General features: G+C 42.3%; 1 protein-coding gene across 1 annotated transcript in view; it reads right to left on the bottom strand.

The window, feature by feature from the left end:
• EPHA5 (EPH receptor A5) overlaps positions 1–12,644 on the bottom strand; it is a gene marked incomplete at its 3' end in the record, with an annotated part of 211,151 nt that overhangs the window by 67,413 nt on the left and 131,094 nt on the right. Inside the window, exon 5 of the mRNA XM_081346212.1 lies at positions 1,447–1,571. Within this exon, the coding sequence (XP_081202338.1) occupies positions 1,447–1,571 (125 nt within the window). The remainder of the gene's footprint in view (positions 1–1,446; positions 1,572–12,644) is intronic.

Below are 12,644 nucleotides of genomic sequence, written 5' to 3'. Positions count from 1 at the left end.
ATTTAATTTCTTTTAAATGAAGGCCTATCACAAAATTTGTCATTAACTTTTAATACATTAATACATTTTGAGTTTGATAAAAAGTAATAACTTAAAGGATACTAAATATAATACTAAGCATAATAAAGTTTAATAATGAAGTTCAGAGATCCCCAACATTTTGAGTACCAGGGACCAGTTCCGTGGAAAGAGGTTTTTCCATGGACTGGAGGGTGCGTGGTTCTGTTGAAAAAATATTTTGAGGCCATGTTCCCATTAGGGACACCTTGATTTCACATTATCTAGTCACCATTAAAATTATAGGAAACCTGCCCTCATCCCTATTACTTTTGCACAAGGAAGGTGACAGGATTCTAGAAGATGCCATGATCTACCTATCAAGACAAACTGCATGCTTTTGAATCAAATTGGTGAATTTGAATTGGATCTTGATGGCTTGTATACCTCTTTCAAGAAAGGTTTTGAAATATTTTTTTCCAGTCAGTAGTTATAACTGGCAGAAAAACACTGCATTTTGGTGAACAGTATAAAATGCCAGATTGTCAATAGTTAATAGGCAGCAATTTATAAAATTGTCTTTACTTGCTCTCTTCTGCTGCCTGTGCTATTAGTGATGCTTTTGTGTATCATGAACCAATCAACAACTAGGTATGCTTAACTTAACAATTTACTTAGGAAACTTGGGAATTACAGCTTAGTCATGTGGAAAACAGTTTGGGAATCTATAAAGCAAAGCCCCCATCATTTTTAATCAAACTGAAATTTGCAGTTCTTAGTTGGGAGAGCAAAAACACTCAGAGATGCATAAAGCAACAAAAACTGGTAGTGTGGATTTTCTCTGTATTCTCCTGGCATTTTGAAACTAAAATATTTAACCAAAATAGTTCCTAAAATAATAAAAATGGAAAATGAGTGTAAATAAGAAACAGAACTATGAAGCCAGCAATTCTTTGCCAACAAAACACTACTGGCATTCTTTACTAAGGCACCTACCATTTCATTATGTTGCACTGTTTTTACAGGTATTTTAACAGTAGTAACTATTTTCTATAACTTCAAAGTACATGACTTTCTGGCAATATTCTCATGCTCACTAATCTCACTAATTAAACTCCAATTCTTTAGTAATTAGAGATTGTCCCATTGAAGTATGGTGACTTTTGAGTGTGACATTGCAGTATACATTATCTTTATTTTACTGCAATATGATTGGAAATGAAACTGATGGGAAACTAAAATATTTTTTCTTTGATACAAGTAATGTATTAGTGAAAACATATACCTATGCATGCATAAACATAAATATTAAAAATTCCTAATTGAATACAATATTTGTCAGTAATTTAAAATAAGAAGTGATGTCAATACTTTTTAATAGAAATTATTCCAAAAGAACAGAAGAGTAAAGAAATCAGTTAGTATGATCTTGGAAACAGACTTTCACACCTTTTCAAAATATTTGATTTCATATTCCAGAATGATGCCATTGGGTCGATCTGGTTCCTGCCAGGAGAATGAAATGCTATTTTTGGCGACTTTCCCTTTTTTCACATTTGTGATTGGAGATGGTGCTGTCATATGAAAGAGGATAAGAAATCAAAAAGAAAATCAAAACGATTGTTTGATCAAATGGGAAATAAAAGCAATTATTTTGCAAAGTTTTAAGAATTTGTAAATTTAGAGCATCTTTCTGTTGTAGGTTGTTTCTCATTTCTGAGCAAAAATTACTGTGAGTTAAGAGCTGGACAGTTCTTGTCATTTGGAGGAGACTTAATATATTCCGTTCTTAAGAGTGTAGCTTATTTTCTAATAAGAGCAGCTTTTGTAGATCCGATCTAAGCCAATTTTCTGTCACTGCCCACTCAATTTAAGATCCAGTAATTTTATTATAAGAGCCTTGGTCAGCATAGCTGACTCAGGAATTCTGGGAGTTGAAGTCCATGAGTCATAAAAGAGCCGAGGTTGCCTACCCATGGCCTAGTCTATAAAAGTAGGGTTTACTTAAAGGTGATTTAGCTCTAACATTTAGGAAGTTACTTTTAACCCCTGTAAATGCACCAGTGGTGGAGTTCAGCTGGTTTGCACCAGTTAAGTAGAATCGGTAGCTAATTTGAGTTCGGAGAACCAGTCTAGAAATGGCCAGACTAGCGTGCACTCACGTGCTTCCAATCCCTTTCCTCGCTGCAATCCGGCTTTGCAGCAAGCAAGGCGGTTGGATGCACGTGAATGCACGCTAGTTTGGCGTCTCAAAAAGCCGGGTTTTACCCCTGCTCCTGACAGTGAAAATCCTCCACCTTACGTGAGACCGGGTTTTTTTCCTCTCTGTTCCCCTTGACTGTTCGCTGCGAGATTGTTTTACTTAATGCAGCAAAATGGGAAGGATCCTCATTATGCAGCAAGTAAACTTTAAAGAAAATCCTCTGCCTCACGTGGGAGCAGGGGTTTTTTCTCTGCTCCCTTTGGCTGTTCGCTGCCAGACTGTCTGGCAGCAAAAAGCCAAGGAAGGATGAGGGGAAGAAAAACCTAAGGGGGAGGATTTTCACTGCCAAGAGCAGGGGGGAAAAACCCGGTTTTTTTGAGACACCAGGCTAGCATGCGTTCACGTGCTTCGGAACTACCTTGCTTGCTGCAAAGCCAAATCGCAGCAAGGATGGGATTGAATGCACGCTAGTCTGGCCATTTTGGAGCCAGTCCAGAAGCGAAGGGAATCGTTCCCACCCCACCCAATCGTTGCGGCCGGGCTTCGTTTCCAAAGACCGGCCTCGGGCTGCTCAAAGGAGGAGGAAGAAGCATGTGGGAGAAGCTACTACCAAACAGGCAAGGCGCGAGAGGTGTTTGAACGTGGAAGGCCTGGCTGCAGGGGCCCTTCAGCGCGGTAAGCGGTTGCGGGGCACGTGGACAGCTCTCCCCCCACCTCTCCGTATGATTTAAATTTAAATAGCAGAATTTCAATTTCATATATCAAACCTTAGTTTAGTATTTTAATAAGAACTGTTTAAGTAACAGGTGCTGTTTCAGATGGCAAATAGCGGTTCAGTGACAGGAACCTGTGACTTTATATAACAAATGCTTACTTAGTTAAGCAATTTTGTCATTTTATGGAGTAAACTGTTATAAGTAGCAGAGATTTCATGAGCTGTTATTCCAGAAACATTGGTTTTAGCCAGAGATATATAATTGCATACACTAAACACTGATTTAGTCAGAGATAACTTCTATACAGGTAGTGCACAACTTACAACCATTCTTTTAATGACCGGCTTTGAAAAAAGTAACGTTATGATCATTTTTCATAGTTGTGATGTGTTGCCATGTAACTTCCATTGTTGGTACTTTATATGCTCTATGATTATATATTCTTTTGTTCCCTTATATATTTGTCCTTTATTCTTAAAATATCTTATATCTAAATACTGGTACTGATGTAATTTATTCATATTGTTTGAAACATTTTTTTCTACTTGAGCAATACCAGCTTATTTTTGTGATTATTTTTGTCTTGTCCCAGCTATTGGCTTATCTTTTACCATTTTTCCTTTTCCTTTAAATTCTAATTATTGTTGTCTCTTTATTCTATAATTTCCTCTGGTGATTGTAGTAATGTTATAAAACTTTGTATTTACTACGTGTCCTTGCTTGGTTACTGATGCATACACTTTTCAATAAGTTTTTGTACAATATCTTGCAATCTTCAATAAAGGGTAATGTCCAATTAATAAACATTATTATATATTAAAATAAAACATTTTTATGTTTTTGCAGTAACCCTCAAAAGGATGAAAAGGCAACAAGTTTGACAGATTTTTTCAATAAGAAATCAAAATTGGAATCAGTTGTATCAAAATTGGCCTTGGATGGTACAAAACAGTCACAAGCACAACCACACTAACTTGAAGAAAGCAGCACATCAATTATTGAAATAAAAAATGATGACTCCACAATTGAAAATAGTCTTCCTGAATGCTGGACAGTGCAGCAGTATAACAATTTTAAACAAAAATATGATGGACTGGTAATTTCTAACAAAAAGTTAGGTTGAGAGTATTGTGCAAAATATGACTTCAAAAAAGAAAAGTGTTCATGTGTCAAAAGAATGGAAAGGTTTTCAGACTGAGGGATCAGGGAAAAATAAAGAGGTACAACAAGCTTCTCTTAAGGAAAAGAGAACATTTTTCATCAAAAGCTCATAACAGTTGTAAAGAGAACTTAAAACAGTGTAAGCAGGATTCAGTAAGAAAAGCAATAGATAAGATGAATGAAAAATATTTATGTACTACTTGTAGAGTATTTAATACCGTTTACAGCCTGGCAAAAGAATGTAATCCATTTTCACACATGAAAAACGATGTAGAAGTGCAAACTAAAGGATTAGATATGGAAGTAGGATTACATTCATGTAAAACTGCTGTGAAAGTAGTTGATTTCATTGCAAAGGAAATTTAAAAAAATATTTACTAAAATTATTGGAAATAATCTGAAAATGTTTGATTATTGGTGAAGCCTCAACGATATCTTGCAAACCAGTTATATTTTTCTTAAAATTTGGGAATTCAGTTACATCACCAACAATTTTTCTTGAGCTAGTTGAATTGGAAAAACAAGATGCATTCAGTTATGGAAAGTTTAAATAATGTTGGATCTACTAAGAACTAGAAAAAAATTAATAGGATTTTGCTCTGATGGTGCCAGCATTATGCTTGGGAGAGAATCTGGAGTGAGCACTAGGATAGCAAAAGATTTTCCAAACATAATAAATATGGCACTGTTTAAACCAGGGGTCGGCAACCTAAAAAGGGAAAAGAGCCACTGGGAACCGGTTCCATCACAAATTAAAAAAAGTGGGAGCCGCGTGCGTGTGTCCATGCACGTGCATGCGCAAAAAATGTTTTGCGCATGCGCGGACGCACGCGGTTGCCATTTTTTTAAAAAAAGTGAGAAGGAACCGGTTCCCGGTTGCCCGACGGCGACGGCCCGTCTGCAAAGCTGCCGCTTTCAGCAGCTTTGCAAACGGGCCGCGGCAGCTTCCTCAAAGAGCAGCGCCCCTGCCCATTCTGAGAGGTGCGCGCGCACCTCTCCGAACGACCGGAGGTGCGCGCGCACCTCCCCAAACCTTTGGAGAGGTGCGCGCGTACCTCCGCGCGAACGGGCAGAGGTGCTGCTCTTTGAGGAAGCTTTAGCGGCCCGTCTCCGAAGCTGCCGAAAGCGGCAGCTTCGGAGACGGGCCGCTAAAGCTTCCTCAAAGAGCGGCACCTCTGCCCGTTCGCGCGGAGGTACGCGCGCACCTCCGGTCGTTCGGAGAGGTGCACGCGCACCTCTCAGAATGGGCAGGGGCGCTGCTCTTTGAGGAAGCTGTAGCGGCCCGTCTGCAAAGCTGCCGAAAGCGGCAGCTTCGGAGACGGGCCGCTAAAGCTTCCTCAAAGAGCGGCACCTCTGCCCGTTCGCGCGGAGGTACGCGCGCACCTCCGGTCGTTCGGAGAGGTGCGCGCGCACCTCTCAGAATGGGCAGGGGCGCTGCTCTTTGAGGAAGCTGTAGCGGCCCGTCTGCAAAGCTGCCGAAAGCGGCAGCTTCGGAGACGGGCCGCTAAAGCTTCCTCAAAGAGCGGCACCTCTGCCCGTTCGCGCGGAGGTACACGCGCACCTCTCCAAAGGTTTGGGGAGGTGCGCGCGCACCTCCGCCCATTCGGGGAGGTGCGCGCGCACCTCTCCAAACGGGCGGTGCCACTCTCCATTTGGAGAGGTGCGCGCGCACCACTGCCCGTTCAAAGAGGTGCGCGCGCACCGGGTGGCTGGGAGCCGCAGGTTGCCGACCCGTGGTTTAAACCATCACCTGCATCTTGTTTTAGATGATTCGATAAAGGAAATAAAGCAAGTAAATCATTTTAAAAATTTTATTGATAAGATATATACTATTTTTCATCAATAACCAAATTGAACTTACCAAAATATCAGAACAACTTGGAATTGAAATGATAAAGATTGGTAAGAGTTTGAGGACCAAGATGGGCTGCCTGTAGTTTAAGGTCAGCCCTAGCTGTGTGGCTCGCTTATCCAGCGCTACATCATGGCTATGCATCTCGGGAGGTTACACGAGGCTGGCTCCTAGCAGTTATCAATGCCTCACTGAGTGAGGGGTACTTCCCTGCCGCCTTGAAAGAGGCGGTGGTAAGGCCCCTCCTCAAGAAACCGGCATTGGACCCAGTTGTTTTAAACAACTTCCGTCCTGTCTCCAACCTTCGCTTCCTTGCGAAGGTCGTTGAGAGCGTGGTGGCACGACAGCTCCATTTGAACCTGGAGGAAGCTGAATATCTAGATCCGTACCAATCGGGTTTCAGACCCGGGCACAGCATGGAGACGGCATTGGTCGCACTGGTGAATGATCTCTGGCGGGCCCGAGATAGAGGTTATTCCTCTGTCCTGGTCCTATTAGATCTATCAGCGGCTTTTGATACCATCGACCATGGTATCTTACTGCGTTGTCTTGAGGGGCTGGGAGTGGGAGGCACCGTTCTGCGGTGGTTCTCCTACCTCTCGGACCGTTCGCAGACGGTGTTGGCAGGAGGGCAGAGGTCAAGCCCTAGGCCTCTTAGTTGTGGAGTGCCTCAGGGATCGGTGCTCTCGCCCCTCCTGTTCAACATCTATATGAAGCCGCTGGGAGAGATCATCCGTGGCTTCGGGGTGAAATATCAATATGCTGATGATACCCAGCTATTCATCTCCACCCCGAACCAACCCAGTGATGCCCTCGATGTGATGTCCCGTTGCCTGGAAGCGGTACAGATTTGGATGGGAGAAAACAGGCTTCGACTCAACCCGGCCAAGACTGAGTGGCTGTACATACCGTCATCTCGTTTAGTCCAAGAGGTTCCATCTCTGACTATAGGAGGAGAGATGTTACCTCCCATTGATAGATCACGCAATCTGGGCGTCCTAGATTCACGACTCAGTTTTGAAGATCATATTGGAGTCGTGGCTAGGGGGGCATTTGCACAGATTCGTCTTATATACCAATTGCGCCCCTTTTTGGACCGAGATGCCCTACGTACAGTCACCCACGCACTCGTTACCTCCCGTATAGATTACTGTAATGCTCTCTACATGGGGCTGCCCTTGAAGACCACCCGGAGGCTTCAGCTGGTGCAGAATGCAGCTGCACGGGTAGTGATTGGAGCACCCCGATACATATTACACCCCTCCTGCGTGAGCTGCATTGGCTACCAGTTGCCCTCCGGGTGAGATTTAAGGTGCTGGTACTTACCTTTAAAGCCCTACATGGCTTAGGTCCGGGATACTTGCAGGACCATCTGCTGCCGGGAACAAATTCCCATCGTCCAGTACGCTCACACAGAGAAGGCCTCCTCAGGGTACCGTCAGCTAGGCAATGTCGGCTGGCGACCCCCAGGGGGAGGGCCTTCTCTGTGGGAGCGCCAGCCCTATGGATTCAGCTCCCCCCTGAGCTTCGGATGGCCCAAAACCTCCAATCCTTTCGCCGCGGCCTCAAAACACTCCTGTTCCACCAGGCTGACCTGGACTGACAGGCATTCTAATTAATTTATATTTAGAATTTTTAATTTATTTTTTAATTCTTTAATTTTAATTTATTGCACAGATGATTATTTAAATAAATAAATTAAATTTTATTTTTATCTTGATTTCTGTACTTATTATATGTTTTGTTGTTAGCCGCCCTGAGTTCTTCGGGAGATAGGGCGGGATATAAATCCCATCAATAAATAAATAAATAAATGGCTGCCCATCTTGAAAATAAATATAACTGATTTGGCATTGATTGATATTTTAAATGAAATTTCTCTTCTTTCAAATGCACTGAAAGCAAGAAATATAATAAAGGCTGAAAAATTTGTGATAAGATCTATTAAATCTTTCAAATGCTTGGAAAGGAAAAGGGTCCATACAAAAAAAAGTTGAATTAATTCAGAAACGTTCAAAAATATAAAATTTGTAGAAAATTATAATTTGTCAAGCTTCTTCAGGAAAGACTTAGAAAACATCGTAATTAATTTGAAAAAAAGACTAATGGATTGTGAACGCTTAAAAGCAAATCGTAACCAAATTCAACATAGGAATACATTACAGTTTCTCAATTCTTTGGAGCCAGATTACTGGAATATTGAAGAGGTTCTTGTTCCATTGAAAGCAGCTGAAGAACAATTGGTTACATTTAATGACATTTTTAATTATCAAATTGATGTTAATTATTATCGTGGTTTTGTGGAAAATATTTTAAAAAATTCTCAAAACTATAATTCCTAAAAGTGTACAAAAAGCTAAAAATACACTGGTGGTGATGCTTGGATACAAGCAAAGAAAATTGCAAGTGAGGACGCTAATCAAGAAGCAGTATGGAAATAGCTTAACAGTATTATTGTTATTTAAATATTAAATGCATTAAATAATAAACTACCTTTTGTTATATCATTTTTTATACTTAAAATGGTCATTAGTGCAGAGAACCGGTTGTTAAATTATTTGAATCCCACCACTAAAATGCACCCCTATCTAACTTGATAGTTTTGTCTGAGCAATATTTCTGCTGTTTTAATGGGAATTGGAAAAGGTTTCTTTATATAGATAAGAGAAAATGCAAGAATATGCAGGGTTCTATTATGCCCAGCATGAGAATTAACTGAACATATTCAGAGCTACGAGGTACGATGTTTTCTTTTAACGTGAAAGTTCTTGAGTACTACATGTCAAGTTTGCACACTTCCACTTACCACTCCTTTGCTCATGCAATGCTGTAACCTGAGACATTGGAATTAAGGAAAGTTAGCATCTTCAAAGTCTAATGAACAAACTATTATCTGTAATAGAAATTTTAGAAAATGAATCTTATCTTGTCAACAAAAATGTGTATAGTAGGGAAACCCTGATTTCTCATTAAATCTGATGCCATACCAGATACCTTTGCAATAAATTTTAATAACTGATGCTTAACAGGTATGAAATATGTAAGGTATTTATTCTAGTAAAAGAAAAGAGATACAGTAGTTGATAGTGTTTGACTTAATGATTTTTTATAAACTTAATTTCAGTTGAATTTTCTACAACTGATTTTATTACTAATTTGATTTATTAAATTTATATGCCACCCATCTCCAAATAGTGTGACTCCTAATTCCTACTTTGTAGAAATGAAACAGTTTTAGAAAGCAAAAAAGTAAAATGAAAAACTTTAGGATGTGCCATTGGATCAACAAATTATTATATATTTAATCATCTTGATTTTAGCTATATTTGATTCATTAAAATTCTATTGTGCTTTTTTCTTTTCGTTTTTTAAACAATACTAGTTGCTTTAAAAGCTTTTTAATCATGTAGGGGTCTTTTCTCTAAATTTTTAATGATATAAATTACATGTTTAGTGGAGATAATGCAGGATCTGGGATTCAACTGGAAGGAGAGGATGGAATGAAGTTAAAGGAATGGATAACTATGTACTTCAGAAGGGTAGGAACCATACCCCTTTGCCCTCTTTCTAAAAAGACATGTTATATACTATAACTGCAAGATAAGAACCAATATGTACAACTGATGGTTTTGGCATGTAATTGTAGCTCCTTTGCATCTTCTACACATTTAAATTACAAAATTCCAAATAAAATCTAAACCTTTTAGCTTTCCTTGTCAAACAAAATGTAATACAATCTTCCCTGTCAAAGTCTGCAATCATTCCATTTAAAAGCATGAAATGGAAGCCATGCAACCTGATAACAGGAAAAAAGAACTGCTATAAAAGCTACATTTTAAAGGTCATTGATTCTTACACAGACAAAATCCTATGAATTAAAGGAACCACAAAAGCCAAATTAATGAGCAGTTTTAATGTACTTGATATATTTCTTTTTCTTCAATAGTGTTCTAGAATAACATGCATTAAAAATTGCAGTTCACATATTAAAATCAGTATAATAAAAACATTAAAGCATCACAATAGAAAGCATCATTGATTAAATTAAAAATGTAATAGTAGTATAGGAGTTTAAGTGGATTAAAAATATATAAATACCTTCACCTCTTATTGAAACAGTACCAAACATTAGATATATCTCATTAATGGGAATATCCTACATTAAGATACTATTGCTGAGTAAACTTTTGCCTCTGGTGTCAACTATAATTCCTCAAATTATGGCAGGAGCAGTCTCTTGAAAATCTTAATACATAAGCAGCCATTTAAACAGTTCAGCAGTCCTTTGAATATTCCAGTGCTTATTTAAAGGTTAAAAGTTTATGCTAAATTGATTCTGGAAATGAACTGTGAGTCAATGTAGTCCATAAAATAAAAACAATGTTTGAGCCTAGTAAGAAGAATCACTGCATTTTTATTAGCTTCAATTTCTACTTTATCACTGCATTGCAACACAAAATAACACAACCTATTTTTTAAAAGTTTCTTATAGCATTTTAATAACTAAATAGAGAGGTACAGGTTTGACAACTCAAATGTAGGTGGATCCACAGTAGGTTCAAAGATTGTATTAAAAAGATAGCTATAAAATGTATCAAATCTACCTAGAGAGACATCTCCAATGGGATGCTACAGGGCTCTGCTTTGGGCCCAGTGCTGTTCAACAGTTTTATAAATGATATAAAAAGATAATGAGACTAGAAAGAGTGCAGAGAAGAGCAAAAAAGATGATTAAATGACTGTAGGCTAAAACATATAAAGTACAGTTGCTGGAATTGGGTATGTCTACTTTAATAAAAAGGACTAGGGGTGACATGAATGCCTAAGGCACAGGTCGGCAACCCGCGGCTCCGGAGCCGCATGCGGCTCTTTAAGCTGACTCCTGCGGCTCCCAGTTGCCTGGTGTGCGTGCACCTCTCCGAACGGGGCAGCTGCGTGCGCACCTCTCCGGACGGGCGGAGGTGCGCGCACACCTCTCCGAACAGGCAGTGGCGCCACCGCCCATTCGGGTGGAGCTCCGCGCGCATCTCTCCAAAGGTTTGGAGGAGCTGCGTGCGCACCTCGCGGAACGGGCGGTGGCACCGCCTGTTTGGAAAGCTGCTGTGGCCCGTTTGCTGAGCTGCCGCCTTCCTCCGAAGGCAGCACCTCTGCAAACTGGCCATGGCAGCTTTCCAAACCGGCGGCGGCAGGTCTGCAAACGGGTGGTGCCGCCGCCTGTTTGGGCAGAGGTGCATGCGCATCTCTACAAAGGTTTTGGAGAGCTGCGTGCGCACCTCTCGGAACGGGCGGTGGCACCGCCAGTTTGGAAAGCTGCTGCGGCCCGTTTGCAGAACTGCCGCCATCCTCTGAAGGTGGCAGGTCTGCAAATTGGCCGCAGCAGCTTTCCAAACCGGCGGCAGCACGTTTCCAAACGGATGGCGCCGCCGCCCGTTCGGGTTCAGGCAGAGGTGCGTGCACACCTCCAAAGGTTTGCAGAGCTGCACGCGCATATCTCCAAATGTTTGCAGAGCTGTGTGCATACCTCTCCGTTTGCTGCTGCAGCCCATTTGCAGAGCTGCCGCCATCCTCTGAAGGCGGCAGGTCTGCAAACTGGCCGCGGCAGCTTTACAAACCAGCGGCGGCAGGTTAAACAAACGGGCGGCGCCCCCGCCCGTTCCGAGAGGTGTGCACACAGCTCTCCAAAACTTTGGAGACGTGCACGCGTACCTCTGCCCAAACGGGCGGCGGCGCCACCCATTTGCAGACTTGCCACCGCCGGTTTGGAAAGCTACCACGGCCAGTTTGCAGACCTGCCGCCTTCGGAGGAAGACGGCAGCTCTGCAAACGGGCCGCAGCAGCTTTCCAAACAGGCGGCACCACCACCCGTTCCGCGAGGTGCACGTGCAGCCCCTCCAAACCTCAGCCTTCGCTGCATGTTTGTGGGACAAAAAAAAACTGCAATCAGACTTTCTAACTTCTTGCAAGATCTCACAAAATTAGAAAGTCCAATTAAACTTTTCTTTTTTTTGTCCCACAACCATGCAGTGAAGGCTGAGAAGTGAACGGAGAAACGGAATGCAGCTGAAAGGCAGGTTAGTATAGTACGTGGAAGGCGGTCTGGTGGGAGCAGCTGGTAGAAGCCAAAAGCATCCAGCTGGTATGATAGGTGCATTGCCTGCCAGGGCCCAAAGAGTGCCAGGTTCAGCCCTTAGCCTGGCGCCTGCAGCACTGAGTAGGCATGCAGGTGGAGGGCAAAGACCCCTGCGAGGCCAGCAGCAAGGGCAGCCACTTGGCCACCACATGGCACCCAACGTGGCCGAGAAATGTCCTAGTAGGGCCAGCATTCAGGCGGGCGGAGGCCAGGGCTCACCAAGGGTTTGGTTCATTGTGGCTGCAGGCAAGCAGGCAGTGGGATGAAGAGGGCAGGGCTGGTGGTAGCAAATTCCACCAGCAGCCACTGGCGAAGGGCCCTGGTAGGCTGGCAGCGGATGGGGCGCTCCAGTAGTTGCATGGAAGATCTGGGCCAACTCACCCAGTACCAGCCTCGGCGCCCTTTCCACAGCCCATCATGGCTACACCAGTACCGTATTTGGACCACCACCATGCTCTCACCGCTGCATTGCTTCTCCACCCCATGCACAGGCCCTGCCCCACCCCCACCTGCTCGTGCCTATTGGTGCTGGTGCCGGCAAAAAGTAAGCCCTCCCCGAAAGTAAAAGCTTCTGCTTTATTCAGA

Source organism: Vipera berus, assembly GCF_964194415.1.
Source record: "Vipera berus genome assembly, chromosome: Z".
Classification (NCBI taxonomy): Eukaryota; Metazoa; Chordata; class Lepidosauria; order Squamata; family Viperidae; genus Vipera; species Vipera berus.
Note: the sequence above shows the minus strand (reverse complement) of the source record. Positions and strands in the feature narration are given on the sequence as shown.